Source organism: Aulonocara stuartgranti (assembly GCF_965226115.1).
Source record: "Aulonocara stuartgranti genome assembly, chromosome: 2".
Lineage (NCBI taxonomy): Eukaryota > Metazoa > Chordata > Actinopteri > Cichliformes > Cichlidae > Aulonocara > Aulonocara stuartgranti.
Window position 1 is genome coordinate 30181597 of NC_138940.1, and position 24177 is coordinate 30205773.

The window sequence follows — 24177 nt, forward strand, 5'->3', positions numbered from 1 at the left end:
AGGAATTCTAGGTTCAAGTTTAAACCCCATTTTATAATATAATACTTATATTATAAGTAAGACCAAACGCCCTTATGGGCGAGAGGGGAATTGTGTTTTGTTTTTGTTTTTTGTTTTTTTGCCAATTTCAAATGTGATTTATGCTAAAAAGACATTCTAGGTTCAAAATTTAAACTTGTTTTATAACATAAGTAATAAATTCAAATGAGTGATACTTCGCACTAACAACATCTCCAAAGGAAGATATGCAAATTATGTTAGTTAAGTTACATTTAAAGTTCCAAACGAGTAATCCTCCATTCCAAGTTCAGATATACACTATTGGTAAGAGATCACATGATAAAAGCAGAGGGCATGATGGGTTGGAAGATCTGAATGCTAAGATCCCCGTAGGTTATATGCAGAGCTGTTAGTGTTTCAGTTGAAGATTGTGGAATTACATAGAGGTAAGTTGGGATAAAATTCACTAAATCCTTCCAACTGTAAGATCCCAATCCCTAATCTCTTTTGTAACATTTAAATAGTAAAATTCCAACTATTAAATATAAATCACTAATGTTTAAAAGATTTTAATTTCCCTGTTTCCCATTATTCTTATTTCGTTTTTTCATTTTTTTTAGGTTTCCTTTCTTAATTCCTACGTGAATGGTGACATATTGTCACAGTCAAGAAACAAGTGAGTAACAAAATGTTTTTATTTTGTTCATACTTTTATACCTTGTAGCACCACACATTAAGACCTATGTAATTGTCTGTGAGCGCCCATTGAATTTAGTTTAATCGTACTATCTGCGTATCATTTCGAGTGAAAAATGTTTTTAGGCTTCATCTGCCTGCTAGACAGATTATGTGTCAAATCAAAAAGGAACATAGCCCTACAGTAAATAAGTACACATACAGAAATCAGCGCATAGAGACATTGACCCTTGAAATTCTTTAACAACACAAATTTGCGATGCTTCCAAATCTTAAATAACCGTCCATGTTAAAAAGGAGTTCTTCCTTCAAACTGCCATTAAAATGCCACCAAAGTCCTGATTCCAATTCAAAGTGGTAGGCTTTTTATATATATATCAAGGTTTTCTTATATTTCTCTTCTTATTTTTCAAGTATTGGGACATATGCTCCTCAATTTGAAGACTTGTTGGCAAAAAATTATTCACCTGTTCTGATGTGTATTCTTCTCTACAGGAAAAATGCCACGTCAGATGACAGAATGCCCAATATGCTTGATTCCATATGTTGCAGTTGGGCAGCATTTAAAAAAATACCACCATGTTGTAAACAAAGAAGAATTACATTTACTGCTAAATTACTGCTCTACAGTGTAAGTCACTGTCATACAGTATATGAAAAAACATTGCAACAATTTAAAGTGGTAGTTGTAGTTACATTTGTCAAACTGGATGTGATATGCAGTTACAGGGGCAGGCTGGACTGTCCAGTATGTAAAGTTAAAAACCGTATAAGACTGGACAAGCACTTGGAAAATGTCCACTGTGAGATTGAGGTTAGTGTTTTGTATAGCTTACATTTTGTTGTTAAATTAGAATGCATTCTTATGTGACATGTTTCACTAACTTTCTCAAACATTGCTGTTCTATTGTTTATACCCTTTCAGAAATCAGATCAGAAGAAAGTAATGAGGACAGCGAAACGATTGGCTAATCTGAAAGCCCTCAAAGCTCTCAGACGTTCAAATCCACAGCCTCCAATGGTGACCTCACTGGACATAGAGCAGCTGACTGAAAGCAGTGATCAAGAGGAGCAAAGTGATAGCAGTGACACCAGTGAAGAATCTGCAGAGATTAGAGAAGACAGCTCAGTCCATTCCCCTGTCAATCAGTCAGATGATGCTCAAGTCCAACATCAGACTTGCAAAAATTGCAAAGAACTGCATTTGAAACTACAACAACTGAAAAGTAAACTGAAAAGACTGAAATCCTCTAAGGATAAACCTGGCCTCAAACCCCTCAACCCCCCAAAGCGCCAGAAATTTGAAAGACATAAACCTGACCCAACAGCCCGGCTTCCTAAATTTGGTATGAATTATTTAACAAAAGTGTTTTTTGTTGTGTAGTGTAATGTGAATTTGGATAACTGGTTGTTCTATTTATTATTGTAGGCTCTATCTTAAAGTATAAAGTGCCTTGAGGCAAATGTTGTTGTGACTTGAATGGAATTTAATTGAATTCTATCAAGGAAGTTAAATCCTGCTAATTAGCAATATCTTCCAAATATCATTGTCAACCAATTCAATTAGAAGAATCTTTTCTGTACTTCATCAATTTGTCATGACACTCCTAATTGCTATGTTGTTACTACACTTTATTTTAAACAGAGAAAGTCCTGAATGCTTGGTTTCAGCACATTTGTGGAACAAGTAAAAAGGATGTCGACAACGCCAAACAACGGGTCCAATATGTCCGTGCCTGGGCATATTTCATGTCTCACAATCAAGTCCCTGCAATGACGTTTGCATTTATGGACAACAGAGAAAGACTGACTGAGTACATTTTTACAAATATCTGTGATATATTAGTCCAGTAATCTCAATAATACTAAAGTGATTACTGATTTGTGTTTGTTTGTGGGCCTTTTTTAGATGGACAACTTATCTGAATAAACATGCCGTGACAACCAAAAGGATTCGGATTGGAAATGTGAGGGCGTTCTTGAAATTTCTAATTGATGCACAACTGCCAGAGGTCAGAGCCTCCCGTAAGGCTTTAAAGGGGACTTTATTTGCACTTCAGTTGGAAATGAAGAAGAGCAGAAGGGAGTTGCACACCCACAGGCAAGCCATCCGGATCAAAAAATCACGTAAGATCCAACTTTACTACTTATTCATCACTGTCGTTACCTAGCATGTGTAACAAATACATTATTTATAAATGTCACAATGTCATTACTGTGATGTAGTGAGGAAGGAGGACTCAAAATGTTATAATCTAAAGTATAAATTGTATACAAGTATATATTTTCTGTGCTGTATTTACACAGTGGCATGCAAAAGTTTGTGGAACCCTGATAACTTTCATGGTTTTTCTTTATTAATCATTGGTTGCTTGGATTAGCAATTTCAGTTCAACATATCATATAGCGGACAAACACAATGATATTTCAGAAGTACCACTGTATACAATGTACAAAACAGAAAGTAAACAGAAACTAGGAAATGCAGAGCTGTTAGGCTTCATTTTCTAGTTTCTGTTTACTTTCTTTTTATCTACTTTCTACATGGGAAAACAGTATGTCACCACAAGGAAACAGAGGCACACCATGGATACTAATTCGTATACAAAGTTCAGGAGGACAAAAATAAAGCAGAGAGAATCTACCACAGATGTAGAAAACAAAATTAATCAGGGGGTAAATGTTAAACTAAACAACATAAAATTGGCACCAAAAACAGGAAACGTGACCAGTAACTAACCAGTGGCAACACATAACTAAACATACAAATGCAGAAAGAAACAACATAAAATATCTAAACAATAAGCAAAATAGTAATCAAATTAAAGATACCTACTGATAAAATGAACTATACTGTCAAAAAACACAAAGACAAAAATGGTCAAGGAAATGAGACTATCAAAATTTAGGATATTGATATTTCCTTTTTTCAATTCAATTCAATTCAATTATTTATATAGCGCCAAATCACAACAAAAGTTGGCGCTTAAGGCGCTTCATAGATACAGAGAAAAACCCAACAATCATATGACCCCCTATGATCAAGCACTTTGGCGACAGTGGGAAGGAAAAACTCCCTTTTAACAGGAAGAAACCTCCGGCAGAACCAGGCTCAGGGAGGGGCGGCCATCTGCTGCGACCGGATGGGGTGAGAGAAGGAAGACAGGATAAAGACATGCTGTGGAAGAGAGACAGAGGTTAATAACAGATCTGATTCAATGCAGAGAGGTCTGTTAACACATAGTGAGTGAGAAAGGTGACTGGAAAGGAAAAACTCAATGCATCATGGGAATCCCCCGGCACCCTACATCTATTGCAGCATAACTAAGGGAGGATTCAGGGTCACCTGGTCCAGCCCTAACTATATGCTTTAGCAAAAAGGAAAGTTTTAAGCCTAATCTTAAAAGTAGAGATAGTGTCTGTCTCCCGAATCCAAACTGGAAGCTGGTTCCACAGAAGAGGGGCCTGAAAACTGAAGGCTCTGCCTCCCATTCTACTTTTAAATACTCTAGGAACAACAAGTAGGCCTGCAGAGCGAGAGCGAAGCGCTCAAATAGGGTGATATGGTACTACAAGGTCATTAAGATAAGATGGGGCCTGATTATTTAAGACCTTGTATGTGAGGAGCAGGATTTTGAATTCAATTCTGGATTTAACAGGAAGCCAATGAAGGGAAGCCAAAACAGGAGAAATATGCTCTCTCATTCTAGTCCCTGTCAGGACTCTTGCTGCAGCATTTTGGATTAGCTGAAGGCTTTTCAGCGAGTTTTTTGGACATCCTGATAATAATGAATTACAGTCGTCCAGCCTGGAAGTAATAAATGCATGAACTAGTTTTTCAGCGTCACTCTGAGACAGGATATTTCTAATTTTAGAGATGTTGCGAAAATGGAAGAAAGCAGTCTTATATATTTGTTTAATATGTGCGTTGAAGGACATGTCCTGGTCAAAAATGACTCCAAGGTTCCTCACAGCGTTACTGGAGGCCAAGGTAATGCCATCCAGAGTAAGAATCTGGTTAGATACCATATTTCTAAGATTTTCAGGGCCGAGTACAATAACCTCAGTTTGATCTGAATTAAGAAGCAGAAAGTTAGCGGCCATCCAGGTCTTTATGTCTTTAAGACATTCCTGCAGTTTAACTAATTGGTGTGTGTCATCTGGCTTCATGGACAGATAGAGCTGGGTGCCATCAGCATAGCAGTGAAAATGTATGCTATGTCTTCTAATGATACTGCCTAAGGGAAGCATGTATAATGTAAACAGAATTGGTCCTAGCACTGAACCCTGTGGAACTCCATAATTAACCTCAGTGTGTGAAGAGGACTCTCCATTTACATGCACAAATTGGAGTCTATTAGATAGATATGATACAAACCACTGCAGCACAGTACCTGTAATACCTACAGCATGTTCTAATTGCTCTAATAGGATATTATGGTCAACAGTATCGAATGCTGCACTAAGGTCTAGCAGGACAAGCACAGAGATGAGTCCACTGTCAGAGGCCATAAGAAGATCATTTGTAACCTTCACTAAAGCTGTTTCTGTGCTGTGATGAGCTCTGAAACCTGACTGAAACTCTTCAAATAAACCATTCCTCTGCAGATGATCTGTTAGCTGTTTGACAACTACTCTTTCAAGGATTTTTGATATGAAAGGAAGGTTGGAGATTGGCCTATAATTAGATAAGACTGCTGGGTCTAGAGATGGCTTTTTGAGTAAAGGTTTAACTACAGCCAGCTTGAAGGCCTGTGGTACATAGCCGATTATTAGAGATAGGTTGATCATATTTAAGATCGAAGAATTAATTTTTCACATGAATGTGTTATATTCAGTACTAAGCTTGGTAAACTTGGAAAGTTTAGGAAGTAGGATAAATAAATTGAAAGGGTTAGTATTCTGGATTGAAAGTAAGATTTAAGTTCAAAATGGCAATCCAATTCATTTTCATATACTGTGAGCTCTGGTCGCCAGTTCTTCTTCCTTACAAAATAATTTTTTGAAAAAAATTAGGTCTAAACTACAACCTGTTGTTTTTGTGCACCCCTGTTGTTTTTCAGGATGTTTCTTCATAAATCATTGGTTGCTTGAATTAGCAATTTCAATTCAATATATCATAAAAATCTGTATTAGGTCTGAAATACAACCTGTTTTATATTTACATCATTGCGTGCAGCATGAATGAGCATGACTGGAGCTGCAGGAACATAAAAACATTCTGTGTCTTTTAGAAATGCTTGTAGATCCTGTCCACATCACTGATTTTCTCCAGATGGCCACCACACACATCCCTGAAGCACTTGGTAAGTGTGTAGTTCATTTCTCCATAAGGACAACTCTAATAACCCCAATAATATCTCTGTTAATGAGAAATTATATAATATTTACTTACCAGCTGTAATCTGTATGTATATATAGTTCAGAATCTCAGATTTACAGAAATATATGACAGAACTTTTTGCTTTCAATTATAACAGACTGCTCATTTATAATCACTTGTTGAACTTTTGATTTTTCTTCAAATATATAATACATATACAAACAGTAGCATTTGTGATGTTTATATAGGATTGTATTAGGGGGAGTATATAGCAATATAATCAGTGTTGGGAAGGTTACTTTTAAAATGTATTCTGTTACAGAATACAGAATACATGCCCCAAAATGTATTCTGTAACGTATTCCGTTACGTTACTCAATGACAGTAACGTATTCTGAATACTTTGGATTACTTAATATATTATCATGCTTTTTACAACTACGTGAATGTACTATTGCTGTGTGATTTATTACTATTACTGAAGGTCCGCGGCTCCGAACCGTAGTAAAGGGACCTCTGACTAATACGGCGGGGTCCCTGTCGGCTCGTAGCCGAAAAATAGCTTTACTTTGTTGTGTGGGTCACTTTTTTTGCGAGAGACAGAGAGAGGCGTTGAAAGGCTGCTCCAACGGAACTTATTGTTTTCGGAGGAAAACACAAACACGGTGTACAGTCGAGTCTTAATAGCTTACTTACAACTGGGCTCGTCAGGCACTCTTCTTGGCTGAAGTGGTTATTATTATATTTACATGCTTCCAGCTCCCGTTTTCCTCGACGACAACTCGTACCTTTCCACTCCCCTTTTTCTCCCTCCTCGCGCTCACAGACCCATAACGTGTATGGCAGTCCATTCTCCCTGCAACACTGACTACACTGCCCATGATGCTACATTCTTTAGAGCTATGCTTGTAGCATTCTGCCTGTTAGCTTAGCACAACAACAACAACGAAAAGGCGCTCTCTCACCCAGGAAACACACAGTCGCGCAGAGAGAGAGAGAGCGTCGCCCTGTAACCATGGCAACCGTAACGCTGCCGCCTGGAACAACAGAACGTAGCTGTCAAACAAAACCCAAACAGTCCTGACCCGCGACAAAATGAAACAGGAAAGTACCGCAGTGTAATCCATTTATTTCAACAAAGTAACTGTATTCTGAATACCACCTTTTTAAACTGTAACTGTAACGGAATACAGTTACTCATATTTTGTATTCTAAATACGTAACGGCGGTACATGTATTCCGTTACTCCCCAACACTGAATATAATGGATATGCTTCCCTATCCCTTGTGTCTTACTGTGCAACCTCTATGTTACTCAATAGGAATGACAACACAGAGAGAGACTACAGAAAAAGAGAAAGGATTGAGGACAAATGACAATGGGCAACACACAGTAACTACAGATAAAGACAAAGCACTCAGCACAGAGGACAAAGACATAAAGGAACAGGGACCACAGATGGAGACCAGGGTTAAAGAAAAAAACGATTTGAGGGAAGAAGGAACAACTGAAAACAAAGACACAGTTAGAGTAAAAGAAGATGGCCCTGGGACTAGCTATGAGTCTCCAGTGGCACACCCAAAAAAGAGGAAAAGGTCTCTAATGAAGAAAAGCTCTTTGGCGAAGTGTGATGAAAGCAGAGAAACAAGGCAAAAGGGCAACAAGCAAGAAAGAAAAAGACCAAAGAGCCTGACTGCAAAACAGCTGTTAAGTCCAAAGATGCTCAGAAGTCACAAGACTAAAGAGGCACCTAAAGATACCAGCAAAAGACAAAAAGTCATACAAAGAGTCAGAGATATTACAAGAAAAAATAAGGAAAAGAACAAAGGATTGAGCACAATTGACATAGCTGAAGATAAAAATGGGCAACATACAGAGACTACAGAAAAAGACATAGCACTCAGCACAGAGGACAAAGACATAAAGGAACAGGGACCACAGATGGAGACCACAGCTGAAGAAAAAAATTATTTGAGATCAGAAGGAACAACAGAGGAAGGAATGAGACCACAGACAGAGACTACAGACAAAGACAAAGCACTGAGCACAGAGGACACAGACATAAAGGAACAGAGACCACAGATGGAGACCACAGCTGAAGAAAAACATAATTTGAGATCAGAAGGAACAACAGAGGAAGGAATGAGACCACAGACAGAGACTACAGAAAAAGACAAAGCACTGAGCACAGAGGACACAGACATAAAGGAACAGAGACCACAGATGGAGACCACAGCTGAAGAAAAACATAATTTGAGATCAGAAGGAACAACAGAGGAAGGAATGAGAACACAGACAGAGACTACAGAAAAAGACAAAGCACTCAGCACAGAGGACACAGAGATAAAGGAACAGGGACCACAGATGGAGACCACAGTTAAAGAAAAAAACGATTTGAGATCAGGAGATACAACAGAGGAAGGAATGAAAACACAATGACAACACAAGGACAAGGTCATGTCCAGAGAGAGAATGTGAATGTTAGATCCTGTTGATCTCAGAGTTCTTTGGTTGCAATTTTTAATTATACTAAATTTTCAAGACCATTGTGATCATGTGAGTTTTTTTGTTACTGATTTTACACAGTTGCTCTGGGTTTTTTTTTTCTTTACATTTTACTCACTTTGATCATGCAAGTTTTTTAGTTAAGTTTAAGTATTGTTTTTATTTTTTTACTTCTAAAATAATAGTTGTTTAAAAAAAGACAAATATTGATATGCATATGTTGTTTATAACAAATGCCAAATGGAGAAAAATAAAATCAATAAAAAATTTTCTGTTCAATTTGAAAATGACGTGTCTTTGTTCTACAATCATTAGTCATGGATTTCATTTCCAAGCTGTAATTCCAAATAACTCATATTTTATACAGGCATGCTATGCAGATGTTATTAATAACATTAGCTGAATTAACACAAATAAAAGTCCTCACAAATTATACCTGATTCCAAATAACAACATTGTGATGTGTTTAATGGTAAGCCCAATTACAATTTCTTCTATCTAAATAACTAATTATTCAGTTTTTTTCAATCCAATTTTGGCAAAGAAATGTCTAATGTTTCATTTTTTTTCCCATCCCATTTCCTAATGCAACCCATAGAAAATAAATCTTAATCAATTATTCAAAGATATTAAGGGATTTTTTTTTACTTTTCTCTGTATGCAGTGTGTCTTTGGAAATCGATCTCCCCCCCCCCCCCCCCCCCCAAAAAAAAAAAGAAAAAAAAAAAAAACCAGAATAAAAACATCAATCATAGCAGGTGTGTTTTACTGTTTATTCTTTATGCGTTTGACTTCTCAGATTTATTGGTTTTAACTGATGCTGTAGATATTAAAAATTATTTGTGCTCCAATTAGTGGAAATGCAAATGTGAAGTGTTGTTCAAAATAAATCTGTGAAGGTTCTCAGTAATTCAGGTCATCCTAGTTTAGGTCATCGTAGACCCCCTTGGGGTCACTCCTTTAGGGCTTAAATCTGGGATTCTCCACCATTTCAAGACTCAAGAAGTTTATTGTCATTTCGTATGGTGTTACCCTATGGAGTGCCAGGACTGCCATAATGAATTAATTAAATGTGGCAATAATTAATTATTATGGGGCCCGGCCGGGCACAGCCCGAAGAGGAGACATGGGCCCATCCTCCCGCAGGCCCACCACCCGCAGGAGGCGCCATAGGGGTCGGGTGCATTGTGTGTCGGGTGGCGGCCAGGAGCGGAGGCCCTGGCGGACTGACCCCCGGCTGCCAAGACTGGCAATAGGGACATGGAATGTCACCTCTCTGGTGGGAAAGGAGCCTGAGTTAGTGCGTGAGGTTGAGAGGTACCGGCTAGATATAGTCGGGCTCACCTCTACACATGGCTTGGGCTCTGGAACCAGTCTCCTGGAGAGGGGCTGGACTCTGTCTCAGTCTGGAGTTGCCCCTGGTGAGAGGCGGCGGGCTGGGGTGGGTATCCTAATATCCCCTCGGCTTGCTGCCGGTACGTTGGGGTTTTTCCCAGTGGACGAGAGGGTTTGTTCCCTGCGCCTTAGGGTCGGGGAACGGGTCCTGACTGTCATCTGCGCTTATGCGCCGAGTGGCAGTTCAGAGTACCCAGCCTTCTTAGAGTCCCTGGGGGGGGGGGTGCTGGAGGGTGCTCCACCTGGAGACTCTGTTGTCCTGCTGGGAGACTTCAATGCTCACGTGGGTAACGACAGCGAGACCTGGAGGGGCGTGATTGGGAGGAACGGCCTCCCTGATCTGAACCCGAGCGGTGCTCTGTTATTGGACTTCTGTGCTAACCACAGTTTGGCCATAACGAACACCCTGTTCGAACATAAGAGTGTCCATAAGTGCACGTGGCACCAGGACGCTCTAGGCCGTAGGTCGATGATCGATTTTGTAATCGTATCAGCAGACCTGCGACCATATGTTCTGGACACTCGGGTAAAGAGAGGGGCTGAGCTGTCAACTGATCACCACCTAGTGGTGAGTTGGATCAGGTGGCGGGGGAGGACGCTGGACAGACCTGGTGCACCTAAACGCGTAGTGAGGGTGTGCTGGGAACGTCTAGCAGAGGCCCCAGTCCGCGAGATCTTCAACGCACACCTCCGGCAGAGCTTCAACAGCATTCCGAGGGAGACTGGGGACATTGAGTCCGAATGGACCATGTTCAGCGTCTCCATTGCCGAAGCTGCTGCATTGAGCTGCGGCCGCAAGGTGGTGGGTGCCTGCCGTGGTGGTAATCCGCGAACCAAATGGTGGACACCAGAGGTGAAGGGAGCCACCAGTCTGAAGAAGGAGTCCTATCGGGCTTGGTTAGCCTGTGGGACTCCGGAGGCAGCCGACAGGTATCGACAGGCCAAGCGGAATGCGGCTCGGGCAGTGGCTGAAGCAAAAACTCGGGTGTGGGAGGAGTTCGGAGAGGCCATGGAAAAAGACTTTCGGACTGCCTCGAAGAGATTCTGGCAAACCGTCAGACGTCTCAGGAGGGGAAAGCGGTGCTCTACCTGCACTGTGTATAGTGCTGGCGGAGCGCTGCTGACGTCGACTGAGAAAATTGTCAGGCGGTGGAAGGAATACTTCGAGGACCTCCTTAATCCCACTGACACGTCTTCCGAGGAGGAAGCAGAGTCTGGGGATGAGGGGAATGACCCGCCAATTTCCGGGGGCGAGGTCACTGAGGCAGTTAAACAACTCCTTGGTGGCAGAGCCCCTGGTGTTGATGAGGTCCGCCCCGAGTTCCTGAAGGCTCTGGACGTTGTAGGGCTGTCCTGGTTGACACGCCTCTGCAATGTTGCGTGGAGATCAGGGGCAGTACCTGTGGACTGGCAGACCGGGGTGGTGGTCCCCATCTTTAAGAAAGGGGACCGGAGGGTGTGTTCCAACTACAGGGGGATCACACTCCTCAGCCTCCCTGGGAAAGTCTATGCCAGGGTGCTGGAAAGGAGAGTTCGTCCGTTAGTCGAACCTCGGATACAGGAGGAACAATGCGGTTTTCGTCCTGGTCGCGGAACACTGGACCAGCTCTTTATCCTCTCCAGGATACTTGAGGGTGCATGGGAGTTTGCCCAACCAGTCTACATGTGTTTTGTGGACTTGGAGAAGGCATTCGACCGTGTCCCTCGGGGTGTCCTGTGGGAGGTGTTGCGGGAATATGGGGTGTCTGGCCCATTGCTACGGGCCATTCGATCCCTATACAACCGTTGCAAGAGCTTGGTTCGCATTGCCGGCAATAAGTCGGACTCGTTCCCGGTGGGTGATGGGCTTCGCCAGGGCTGCCCTTTGTCTCCGGTTCTGTTCATAATTTTTATGGACAGGATTTCTAGGCGCAGCCAAGTGGCGGAGGGCTTTCGCTTTGGTGGCCTCAGAATCTCATCTCTGATTTTTGCAGATGATGTGGTTCTGTTGGCTTCATCGGGTGAAGGCCTCCAGCTCGCACTGGAACGGTTCGCAGCCGAGTGTGAAGCAGCGGGAATGAGGATCAGCACCTCCAAATCCGAGGCCATGGTTCTCAGCCGGAAAAGGGTGGAGTGCCCACTCCGGGTCGGGGATGAGTTCCTGCCCCAAGTGGAGGAGTTCAAGTATCTCGGGGTCTTGTTCGCGAGTGATGGGAGAAGGGAACCGGAGATCGACAGACGGATTGGGGCTGCAGCTGCAGTAATGCGGACGTTGCACCGGTCCGTCGTGGTGAAGAGGGAGCTGAGTGTAAAAGCGAAGCTCTCAATTTACCGGTCGATCTACGTCCCTACCCTCACCTATGGCCACGAGCTGTGGGTAGTGACCGAAAGAACGAGATCGCGGATACAAGCGGCAGAAATGAGCTTCCTCCGAAGGGTGGCTGGCCTCTCCCTTAGAGATAGGGTGAGAAGTTCGGCCATCCGGGAGGGGCTCAGAGTAGAGCAGCTGCTGCTCCACATCGAAAGGAGCCAGCTGAGGTGGTTCGGGCATCTGACAAGGATGCCCCCTGGGCGCCTCCTGGGTGAGGTGTTCCAGGCATGTCCCACCGGGAGGAGGCCCCGGGGCAGACCCAGGACACGCAGGAAAATCTGACGTGCATGGCAAACTTCACCGACGATATTTAGGGAGGAATAAACACACATCAAACATAAATGAACCATTTGCCTGTCTCCATAATTGAGAGCATTTTCTCTTCTTATGTCAACACTCTCTCTCTCTCTTTTTTTTTTGTTGCTTTTTCGGTCATGTTATGTTTACCTGTCAAAGGCTTATTACAAACTATGAAACACATCGTGCAGACTTCTGGATGTTAGAAGAAAACTAATACTGCTCATGAATGAGACTAAAGGCAGGAAGGTGTCCTTTAAAACTAAACATGTTAATAGGACCTCCCTATTTATATTATAGTTTATGATATAGCACGTGTATTTCAGTAATAGCCTACTGATTTCAGTGTAGTGGTGAACAGTCACACAGCTCACGTAGGCATTATCTGTGATACTCCTTAACTATAATTTATCCAAGTTAACTTCAGTTAACCATTCAGACGGTTCTTTTGCAATGAAAAACATAAACACCCATGCTGCCGGTAGGTTTCCTCAGTGCCAGCTGTTAACATTATAGCTGCTTATGCAGTAACCATGGTAACCACGGACTCTGAGCGGCTGGATCGACGCAGGTCAGACAACAATTTTACATGTATGATCTTAAAACAGGACACAGCCACTATACGTGCTGGCCTCATATCAAATGTGAAGGCAGACTGAGTCTATGTTTGACGTTTGCTTTATATCTAATCTTCCTTTTCAAACATTTAAACAGCAGCGAGTCTGCAGCTGAGGGAACACAAACTCAAACTGTCCGAACAGGTTTGCTTGTTTCTTGGATTCATTTGGTGATTTATTAAATGTATAACTGTTATTCTAATCTGCTGCTGAGTCTCTTACACTTTTCTTTATGTTGTATATTTTCACGTCTCTGGAATAGTTGGAAGTTAGATAGTCAGCTGAGAAACTTTGTGTTAACTCATGGAGCTGAGGATATCGTGGATATGCTGACCTCGCTCCGTGGTGTACAGGGCCGTTTACCCTCATGATTAATATTCACAATAAAAATATTAGCCGAACATCATGAAGTCTGTATGTGTTTCATAGTGTCGAACAACCTTTGTACAGTTAAAGCCAGCAGTTACTACATGACGGAAACACCAACGTTATCTCTTTTATGCGTTTATACACAGGTCACGCTGATTGCTGAACAAAAACCCAAAGATCAGATGTTAAACAGATTTATTTGCTCTCTCTCCTCCTTAAACATGTTTTTAATGTTAGTTATAATTCAGAATTGGCGACTGAAACACGTAGGACACATAAGAACATCAGGAAATAAAACACCGATAAATATAACCTCAGTAAAAGAAGTCAGCGGGGGTTATTACAGCTGTGTACCGGGGCCTGCGCTTTGTCGGTGGGATTGCTTGCGAGCCGAGCGGGTCTATCCCATGCTTTGCCGTGAGACTGGGCAGACATCTCCGAAATCATCGAAGCACTTTTGCAAAGAGGCTGTATCTTGACAAACCGACCAGACACATGAAGATTAAACCACTACATTCTCGGCTAAAAAAATATTAAAACGGTATTTGGTGACACACGAACAGGGTTTTTCAAAGTTCAGTTCTGTTAGCTTCCACATGCCGGTTGTTGTGTGCTAGAAACAATGGCCACCAGGCCAAAGCAATGGTTTTGACTCGATCAGCGTTAACCCCGCCCCCTGAGTTTGATGGGTGAGGCTGACAGATAAAATTATTTCATGATGAGAGCCAGGCGCCAGGACTGCCAAAATGAAATAAATAAATGTATCATTAAATAATTAATTAAATGTGTCAACAATTAATTAAATGTGTCAATAATTAATTAAAATGTGAAATAAATAAAGAATTAATTAAATGTGTCAATAATTAATTAATTACATGTGTCATAACTATTTATTTAATTAATTAATTCCAATTCTAATTAATTATTGACACATTTAATTAATTATTTAATGGAGTATTTAATTAATTCATTATGGCAGTCCTGGCACTCCATAGTTACCCAGCCTGAAACGAAATACTGTCTCTCACCAGCCTCTACAGTGCAATAAGCAATACGTTTGACCTTAGAACTGAAGAAGCTTCTTGGTAGAGAGGTGAAACATCGGCAAGCAACATAAGGAAATCCAGGCATTTTTCCTTCCAAGCTCCCTAGAAAGCTCACAATGAAGCACCCTTTGGTCAACTCCAGAGCCAACAAGCTGAACATCCTGTATAAGAACATTGTAGGTAAGAGCAGTTTCTCTTCATAATACACTGATATTTTATACATTATAATAAATCCAATCATGTTTACATTTTATTCGTAGAAACTGATAACTTTCAGGTGCAGACGTGGATGTTTGGACAAATTGTTCATGTAGATAATCCTCATTGCTGTTTTTTGTGATCATTGCACTCTATGTGATTATTTTTCTCCTGCTGTATTTCAACAACTTCTCACGGCTAGCGGAGTGAGCTGTGTAGAGGAATAACTGAGGACCCAAAAGGTGAAAACAGAAAGTCCACGAGAAACGCAGGAGCTCACAGAACAGTTCACTGATGGTTCAAGGGTTGACCCGTAGGCCATGAGCACAATAGTCCAAAAAGGTTCAGCTCCGGAGGCCCACTGTGTGAAAAGCTGGTCCGGAGGCCGGCTGTACAGAAGGTTCCTGGGACCTTCCAGCGGATGCAGAAGACAGCTGAGGTGATCCCTCGGACTCTCCAGTGGAGGCAGATGACTGGATGGGACTCTCCGACCCTCCAGCGGAGACAGACACAGACCCAGTAAGTACAGGGACCTCAGGCAGACAAAGAGAGGAACCAGCAGTTGCAGGGACCTCTGACAGATACAGAGCAAAACCAGCTGATGCAGGGACCTCTGGCAGATACAGAGCAGAACCAGCTGGTGCAGGGACCTCTGCCAAGCACAAAACAGAACCAGTAGGCTCAGAGACCTCTGGTATTCCTTACACTGGCTGGAGTTGAGCAGCAAATTGGTTTGGCTCAGGTAGCGACAGCGGGATGCAGTCCTCAGGAAGCTGAAAATGTTCACCAACAAACCCAGCAGAGGACGGAGGCGGAAGGTGAAGTAGTTGGCGCTGGTGTCTTAACCTCCAGGGGTCTTGAGTCGGCTGGTGGCTGGCACTCAGCCTCTGGGAGGCCCTTGAGGGAGTTACTGTCTCTCACATGGCCAGCTTTTGAGAACCATTAAATGTTTCTATGAAGTGTGTTCCCTGCTTAAGATGAGTAGTTGAAGATGATGGCTGAACCAATGAGTGGACTGATGGCTGAGCTAAAGGCGACTGAGCACATAACTGAGCTAGGGGCGACTGAGCGATGGACTGAACAGGAAGTTGAACTAATGGCTGAGGTGCAGGCCCTGCTAATGGCTGAGCTAGCGGCAACACAGGAGACTTGGATAGTGGCAATACAGGAAATTTGGATAGCGGCAATACAGGAGACTGAATTAAGGGCGACTGAGCTGAGCGTGACTGAACTGAGGGTGACTGAACAGGAGACTGAGCTAATGACTGAAGTAATTGTTGAGGTGAAAATGGAGCTGGTGGCAGAGTTGATGACCAAACTGCTGGCCAGGCAGCTAACAGAGCTTCAGGCCGGGCCGGGCTGCACATCCTCCACCAAGCAGAGCAGGTGAGCAGTGAAGGGGGTGAAGGCGAATGTTGTGGAGAATGTGCAGTCCGAGGGATGGCAAACGGGAGGGAGGCATAGCTGATCCTAATAAACGGGGAAGCAAAACTTGATACATTGACATAGGACACAGACTTTCAAAGCAAAAAAGGAAACATAACAGACATGGACTTGACTAGGGGATAAAGCTGATAAGTGGGACAAAAACTAGGGCTGGGTATCATCACGGATTTCTAGAATCAATTCGATTCCGATTCACAATGTCCCAAATCGATTGATTCGATTCAGTTAAATTTTTTGCCTCAGACAGTCAGAAATATTAAAATTCTGATCACGATCATTTTCCTGGCCTGGGATTTTATAGCAGATGACCTTAAAAATATTCTGCAGTAGATCAAAAACGAAAGAAAACAATTAATCAACATATAAACATGATGCTGCTGAAGTGAAATAGAGCAAAGTTACTGAGGTGTTATTAGAGACAAAACCAAGCATTATGCAATTTTGCACAATTTTTAAAAAGTTTACATTTGTTCAGTAGCTGATTGAACAGCAAAAATTAGGCTCTCTTTTCGGAAGTAAGTAAAAGCGAAAAAAAACCAGCGTCTGACAGCGTTGTAAACAATGGTAGACTTGTGCGTAATAAGCAAGTAAATAATGCAGAAAACTGAGATTTCTAGACAAGAAACTGTTTTTGAAGTACACACAGAGAGAGAGAGAGAGAGAGAGAGATAGCTCTGCATGAAGTGTGATTTTTATTGTGGTGAAAGCAAAGCACCAAAAGTAAGATGAAATTTATGATGATGTTTATGTGAAGGGAAATGTGAAGCTTATTTTGGATCTTCTTTTGCTGCTGGTTCAGTCAATATTGTTTAGAGAGATACAACCTGCAGCTTCAGAATCTATCGCAAAAAGGGCGTAAACATAAAGCGCTGACCCACTGAAACATCAGAATCAGTGAACTGTCGGCTTTCAGCCCCGAGCGCGTCCGTGTTGTCAGGTGAGAAAGGCGACATCTCACTGATTCTGATCTGTCGGGTGCATGTGTGCAGAATCCACGTACCTGCTCTAAGTCACTGTTTTAGCTGTGAATTAGATTCAAAATCGATTCAGGATTTTAATAAATCAATACAACATTATCTAAGCTAGAATCTATTTTAATCGATAAATCGATAATCAAAATCCACCCCTAACAGCAATCATGGAAGACAGAAAAAGACATCTAAGTGGTTGATGATTGAGCATGTGTCTGACAAACGAATTTTCCTTGAGATAAATTAAGTTCTTAATTAATGACTAACCTCATATTGTGGATGGATTTTCTCAGTTGTTCTCCTGACTGAAGTTTGGTCCATTTACAGCATCCTGCCATGCGATTGCATTTGTTCCTTACCACCGGGAACTGTCATGTTAACTTTTATCGAGTGGAAAAAAAGATGGATGCCTGGATGTTAAACGTAATTATTACACCTGGTAGAGCAGCAACGCTGATCATTTTATTAAAGATTAAAGAATTTAGACAATTTTTGTGATTCCACAGTAATCGTTTGACTTTGGGACCTGCAGCATAGTTTGGGTCCAGCCTTAAAGACTGGATTCTGTTGTTATTATTTAATTTAATAATACATTCCAAGAACTGTTACCCTAGACAATGATTGCAAACTAGATCGTCTGATTGGCTGAAAGACCTGTCTCGTCATTAACTAGGGTGGGAGGAGCAATGATGTCAGAGTGTGATGAGAGTACAGCAAACTGGCAATGATTTGTTTTAAGGTAAGTCTATACAAATCCCTATTTTTTCATTTTTTATCACCCCAATCCCTCGTCCTCCCAATTATGTAATAAAAATAGCTAAACTTCCATAATTTTCATCTTTGTCCCTAGACACTCCAGTATTATAATATAAATGACTAATGCTTTGAACATTGTGCTTATGTACCCGGTATGACTAAGAAACATGCCACTCTATGTGCACCAAACATCTGAACTTAATTTAATGTATTTGTTTATATTTTATGTATTTGATTATATTTTATGTGTTTTTAAAAATAATTTCAACACGGGGCTCAATTGGATTCATTTTTATAGGTGGTTCAGTCAGTAGTAAAATTCTCTGATCCTGATTAATATTATATTTTATTATTACTGCTAATAATAATAATAGTAATAGATAACACCTTTGTTTATGTGGACATTTGTACAGCACTTTATTTAATAGCACAGAATCAAAGTTTATTGATTTCATTTACAAGGTATAATTTCAAATTAAAAGATTCCTAATGGTAGCTGTGCAAATCTTATTGTATTAGTTACACATAAAATTCCTAATGGCTATTCCTATTTTCCAAGATCCATCATCCTATAAAAGACAGCAGAATTCATTTGTCTAAATGCCTGAACAATCATTGAGCACAACAGCCAACTTTGGAGGAGTGGCGGTGGAAACAGGCTTGAATTAGGAGTCCTTGTTGTTACCTTTTAGCAGAAGTTGGAGAAGATGGAGAAGAGGGGTTTATTTGAATGCTGGTTCAATCAGAATTCCATCAATCCAAATGAATAACTCTTTCATTTTATTCATCATATTCCCTAAATCTTCCAGTTATACAATACAAATGATTGATGCTTTCATTTTTTCATCCCAATCCCTTGATCTTTCAATACAGAACTACATTACATGAACCACATTTAATCTGACTGTTCATTTTTGCATGTAATGTTTTACAACAGAGCACCACATGCCCTAAACCAGGTGGCTTCTTCACAAGAGCAAGACAATGAAAAAAGAGGAGAATACTTCGGATCCCAGGGTCCCAGTGTATGTCTTGCATGTGAGAGGAAGATGGCGTTTTGAAATATTGGATACAGTAAACAATGCACTGGAGTTACTGGAGCAAGATGGAATTAGTAAGACTCCAGTTCTTCAGGAGTCTCAGTCTCAGAGCAATGATGTGCCAGCCACTGTAAGTTCCTGTAGTAACACAAAAAGTCATTAACAGTTGAAAAGTCTTTTCTTTAACTGTTAGTGTTAATCACCTACCTTGTCTCCACATCGCATTGATCAGATGGAGATGCCTATCCCCTTGGTCTTTCACTGACATCAGTACCATCAGATTTTTTTTATTAAATTGTTACATACCTGTAGATGTTCAATAGCCAGATAGGAAATTAGCCACACTCTAAGTATAAGTATAAATTATAAATTATAAAAAACTATGCTATGTTCCTGCAATTGTTACTTTCTTTCTTAACCTCCTATGACCTGAACTCTTCCATGGCATGCATTTTTATTTTCTCTTTGATATTTGGGCTGATTGGGACCTGATGAATGTAAAAACAAAGACTTGCCAGATTTTTGTTTCTAAGAAAAATGAGAGCCACATATGAGGATATCCATTTAAAATTTTGATAGAACAGTAGCAGTATAATGTCCTCGTAAGTGGATATCAGGCCCTTGTAGAGCAAAATTGAGTATTTTGGTCTAAATAACCCAAAATGTGATGTCCACATATTTGGACGCCAGGACCTAGGAGGTTAAGATTGATGCAGCTGTTAAAGAGCCTCAGTCCAGCAATTATGATGTGCCCACCAATGTAAGTTATACAGAAACACGGCTATGAAGAAATGAAATATCAGATGAAAGTTACTGCAACAAATACTAAGAATCTCCTCTCTTCATTTATCTTTGCAGGCAGACGGTGTTGCTGATGGGAAAGGAAAATGACTGCCAATAAAGACACACAAACATAGCTACACACACACAAGCATGCATGCACCTGCACACATATGTTCATATACAACAATGTTCAGATAAAGTTCAATAAAGTTCTTGTTGTTCAACTGCAAAATCCTGTGTTTTCTTTCTCACACTGATGGAGGATGGGAAAAGTCCACAGTCATGGTATTCAAAAAGAATATAATGCAAAGATTTGCAGCTGAATCACAACATGAGGAGCAGCATTGTAATGTAATCCTTCTTATATAATACTGTTATATACCTACTTACTACTTGAAGCACTATAGATTAAAAGTCCCATTTTAACTGTAGATTAAAACAACACTTAAAAAAACAAGTTTAATAATTTGTTTGAAAAGGTGTAATTCCAGATTAAAGTTACAGTACACTAATAAGATTCACAAAACAGATTCACTGAATGTTATTTATTATAATTACAGAAAAGACTCCAAGCGAATCATCTTCAATTCCAAGTACTAGTACCTGGTAATATAGGCAGAATTAATAATGTGATTGGCTGAAAGGTCTTTATAGTCATGAGTTTGGGTGGGAGGGGCAGTGATGTCAGAGTGTGGTAAGAATACAGCAGACTGGAAGAGATTTGCTTCAAGGTAAGTTCAATCAAAATCACTAATGCTTTAATTTTTATGATATTAATCTCTAGTTCTTCAAGTTTTTAGAATACAAATCAAAAATTCTTCCAGATTTTCCATTCTAATATTTAGATCTTCCACTTATAGAATAAAAATCACTAATTCTTCCAAGATAGTAATGGTTATTTCCTCTGTATGTGTCTTATCTTTGGAAACTCGGCTTCATCACATGCAGAAGAAGGAAGAACAATGTCAGGTATGTACAAGTGTTAGTTCTACATATGTTTGATTCCTGAGATTCAGTGGTCCCACATGGTATTCCTAAGATTTTTATTTGTCCTTCATGCAGCGGAAATACAGCTGCAAAATGCTGACAATGAAGCACGCATTGGTCTGAGCCTACAAGATGACAATCTTACAGGAGAACATTACAGGCAAGAGCAGTTTGTCTTTGTTACACAGAGATACTTACCACAATAAAAGAATACATCCACTAACATTCTATCCTCATAAATGTTTTAGATGTACATGTGGGCAATTATTGGATCCATTGACCTGGTGAATACTACTTGCAGTTGCAGCTGCAACCATTTTATTCTATATGGTGGTCTTTCTCCTGCTCCATTCCAACAAATACATCTAAGTAAATAAATGCAGATTAAAAGGAAGTTCAATAAAGTTTATTTCTTTACAAATATCAAAATTGTGTGTCTTCATTCTCACACTGGGTTAATGCGGGATGTCAAAGGTTGTCTAACATCAAGATTTATGGTGGTTCAAAATGCAGACAAGAAAAGAAAACTACAGGTGAATCCAAATGTGATGCTCATTGTTGTTCCCAAAACTAAGCAAAAAATGCAATGTAATATATTTGTACTAATCTTTAGCTGTTAGACTACTAAATGCTGACAGGGGTCGTTTGGATTCATATTTATGATCATTAATTTTTATAGGTTGTGTGAATGAGCAGACAAAAATGGCCCTTTTTGGGATTAATAAAGTTATGTGAGATTAGTTAGAAAAGAAAAAAATGGGCATTTGTGCAACATTTTATTTAATATTACAGAGTCAAAGTTTATTGATTTCTTTTACAAGGTATAATTTCAAATAAAATGATTCCTAAAGGTAGCTGTGCAAATCTTGTTATTAAGTTAGTTGTATTAGTTACACATAAAATTCCTAATGGGTATTCCTATTTATTTGAAGGTTCTCCAATCAGAGTTAGTGGATCAAGCTGGAACCAGGGAGGTTGTTGCAGCTCTTCAAGGGTCTCAGTTTCAGAGCAATGACGTTCCATCCACTGTAAATTCATGGAGCACAGGAATACAACAAATCATTAATAAAAAATAAAAAAAAGATTGCAAAAGACACTTAGAATCGCCACCATAAATTTGTCTTTGCAGCCAAGGAGTTCTAATTATGGGAAAGAAAAATAAATGCTAGACAAGACATACAAATATGACCACCACACACGCACACACACACACAAACAGTTAAGAGGTCAAGATTAGTCAGAAATATATATCTAATTGGTTGGTGATTGATTATTTATTGTCAGATGTGAACTCAATTCAATTCAGTTTTGCTTAGTGCCATATAGTGCCAAATTCCACCAACAGTTTCTTCGAGCTGCTTGGAAAGGTAACGACCCTTACAATAATATCAAGAAAACAGAAAAAAAATTACTATGGCCCTTGTGAGCAAAAGCTATGGTGACAGTGGCAACGAAAACCTTCCTTTTAACAGGAAGAAACCTCCAGCACTACCAGGCTCACAGAGGGGCTGCCATGTGCTGTGACCGGCTGGGATTCTGTCTGCATATCAATTCAATTCAATAAAACTTTATTGATCCCAAAGGTTGACCCCAAAGGAAATTGGTTTAAGGGTGCCGACCTTTTGCCAGCGCCAGCTTACCCTTCCAACCATACATACAGTACATTACACAAACATCACATGGGTAAGACAGGTCCGAGAGGTATAATAATGGAAAATCCACAACACGAGGAAAGACGAGGAGAAAAAAGAACTCCCCCAAGACTGAGCTCACACAGGGAGATCAGTTTGAGAACAGAAAGAAACACATAAGCACATAGCACATGAATCATCACATCTCACAACATAGAAGACATAAGCTTCGAAGGCGTTTGGAGGGTGTGGGGGGTGGGGCTGGGGGGGTGAGTGTAGGTCTGTGTCAGTGTGCGTGTGAGTGTGTGAGTGTCCTGCTGAGAGAAAGTGTCCCTTCACTTTATTAGGTAAAAGTCAACAATCTTCGGTCGACGCGCGTGGTCTTGAATGAGGAGAGAGATACAATAAATGGTCTTGTTATCAAAGGAGAATTGTTATTCCCGTCAGCTTTTGCCTCAAGCATCCAGTCGGTGCCAAGGGGGCCGCATGAGGTGAAGATGGTAGTTGTTTTGGTTAGTGCGAACAAACTGCTTCCAATTTACAGTAGGTCTAATGTCCGTCACTGGTGACCAGGTCTCTAAATTCCTGTTGTTCTTCCCCAAGATCTTATCCATATCGTGTTAAAAAAAAACCACAGTCTGAGTAGTCAAAGGAGCTTGCAAAGAAAAGCGTCTGGACTTCTTTAAGTTGCTTGAAGACGTTCTAAGGTCAAATGGTGGAGAGTCCCAGATATAAACCCAGTGGGAGTAACCCCCCACAGAGGGACAAAAGGACCCCCTGATGATCCTCTAATCGCCTGAGCCAAGGTGTGAAACTGGGTGTGGGTCCCAATCAGCCAGAGTTTCGGGTGAGTTCATTGTGAAACCTGCCCCCACCTTATCATGCGAATTCCTGAGATCAGATGGCCCAGGATGTGAGTGGGCGTTAAGGCGTCTGGGAAAGGGTCTCACAACTGGATTATAGATGGCAGAGAGTTGGTGTCGTAAGCCCCCGCCTCTGTTCAAAGATGGTCGCTCACAGTGGACATAAATGGCTTCTTTCACTCCTCTTTCAAACCATCTGTCCTCTCTGTCCAAAATGTGAACATTGGCATCCTTGAAAGAGAGTCCTTTATCCTTAAGATGCAGATGGACTGCTGAGTCTTGTCCTGTGGAGGTGGCTCTTCAGTGTTGTGCCATGCGCTTGTGAAGTGGCTGTTTGGTCTCTCCAATGTAGAGGTCTGGGCATTCCTCGCTGCACTGTACAGCATACACCACATTGTTAAGTCTGTGTTTTGGCGTTTTGTCTTTCAGGTGAACCAGTTTTTGTCTGAGCGTGTTGCTGGGTCTGAAATGCACCGGGATGTCATGCTTGGAGAAAACTCTCCTGAGTTTTTCTGATACACCGGCTACATAGGGGATGACAATGTTGTTGCGTCTGTCTTTCTTATCCTCCCTCGCTGGTGTCTGATCTTCTTTTCTGTGCCTCTTTGCTGACTCTAAGAACGCCCATTTAGGATAGCCGCACGTTTTGAGTGCTTCCTTTACATGTGTGTGTTCCTTCTTTTTTCCTTCAGGCTTAGAGGGAACATGTTCTGCCCGGTGGTGTAGGGTCCTAATTACTCCAAGTTTGTGTTCCAGAGGGTGATGGGAGTCAAAGAGGAGGTACTGGTCCGTGTGTGTAGGCTTCCGGTAAACTTCGATGTTGAGGTTGCCGTTCTCTTCAATGTGCACAGCGCAGTCCAGGAAAGGCAAACAGTTGTCCTTTGTGTCTTCCCTGGTGAACTT

The 24177-nt window shown here is 41.0% G+C and overlaps 1 protein-coding gene and 1 long non-coding RNA gene across 2 annotated transcripts; both read left to right on the top strand.

Moving 5' to 3' along the window:
• Window positions 1-645: 645 nt before the first annotated feature.
• On the top strand, window positions 646-8551 carry LOC309715760 (uncharacterized protein; the record flags this gene model as incomplete). Its single annotated transcript, XM_082549138.1, has 8 exons — window positions 646-676; window positions 1192-1327; window positions 1420-1510; window positions 1622-2042; window positions 2342-2510; window positions 2606-2823; window positions 5931-6002; window positions 7342-8551. 8 exons carry the CDS (start codon window positions 646-648, stop codon window positions 8457-8459), a joined length of 2256 nt encoding a protein of 751 aa, XP_082405264.1. The 3' UTR covers window positions 8460-8551.
• Window positions 8552-15282: 6731 nt separating this feature from the next.
• Window positions 15283-19252, top strand: LOC309691236. The gene is made up of 3 exons (XR_014271915.1): window positions 15283-15316; window positions 17888-17953; window positions 18908-19252. It is a non-coding gene; the product is annotated as an uncharacterized lncRNA (long non-coding RNA).
• The last annotated feature ends 4925 nt before the right edge of the window (window positions 19253-24177 follow it).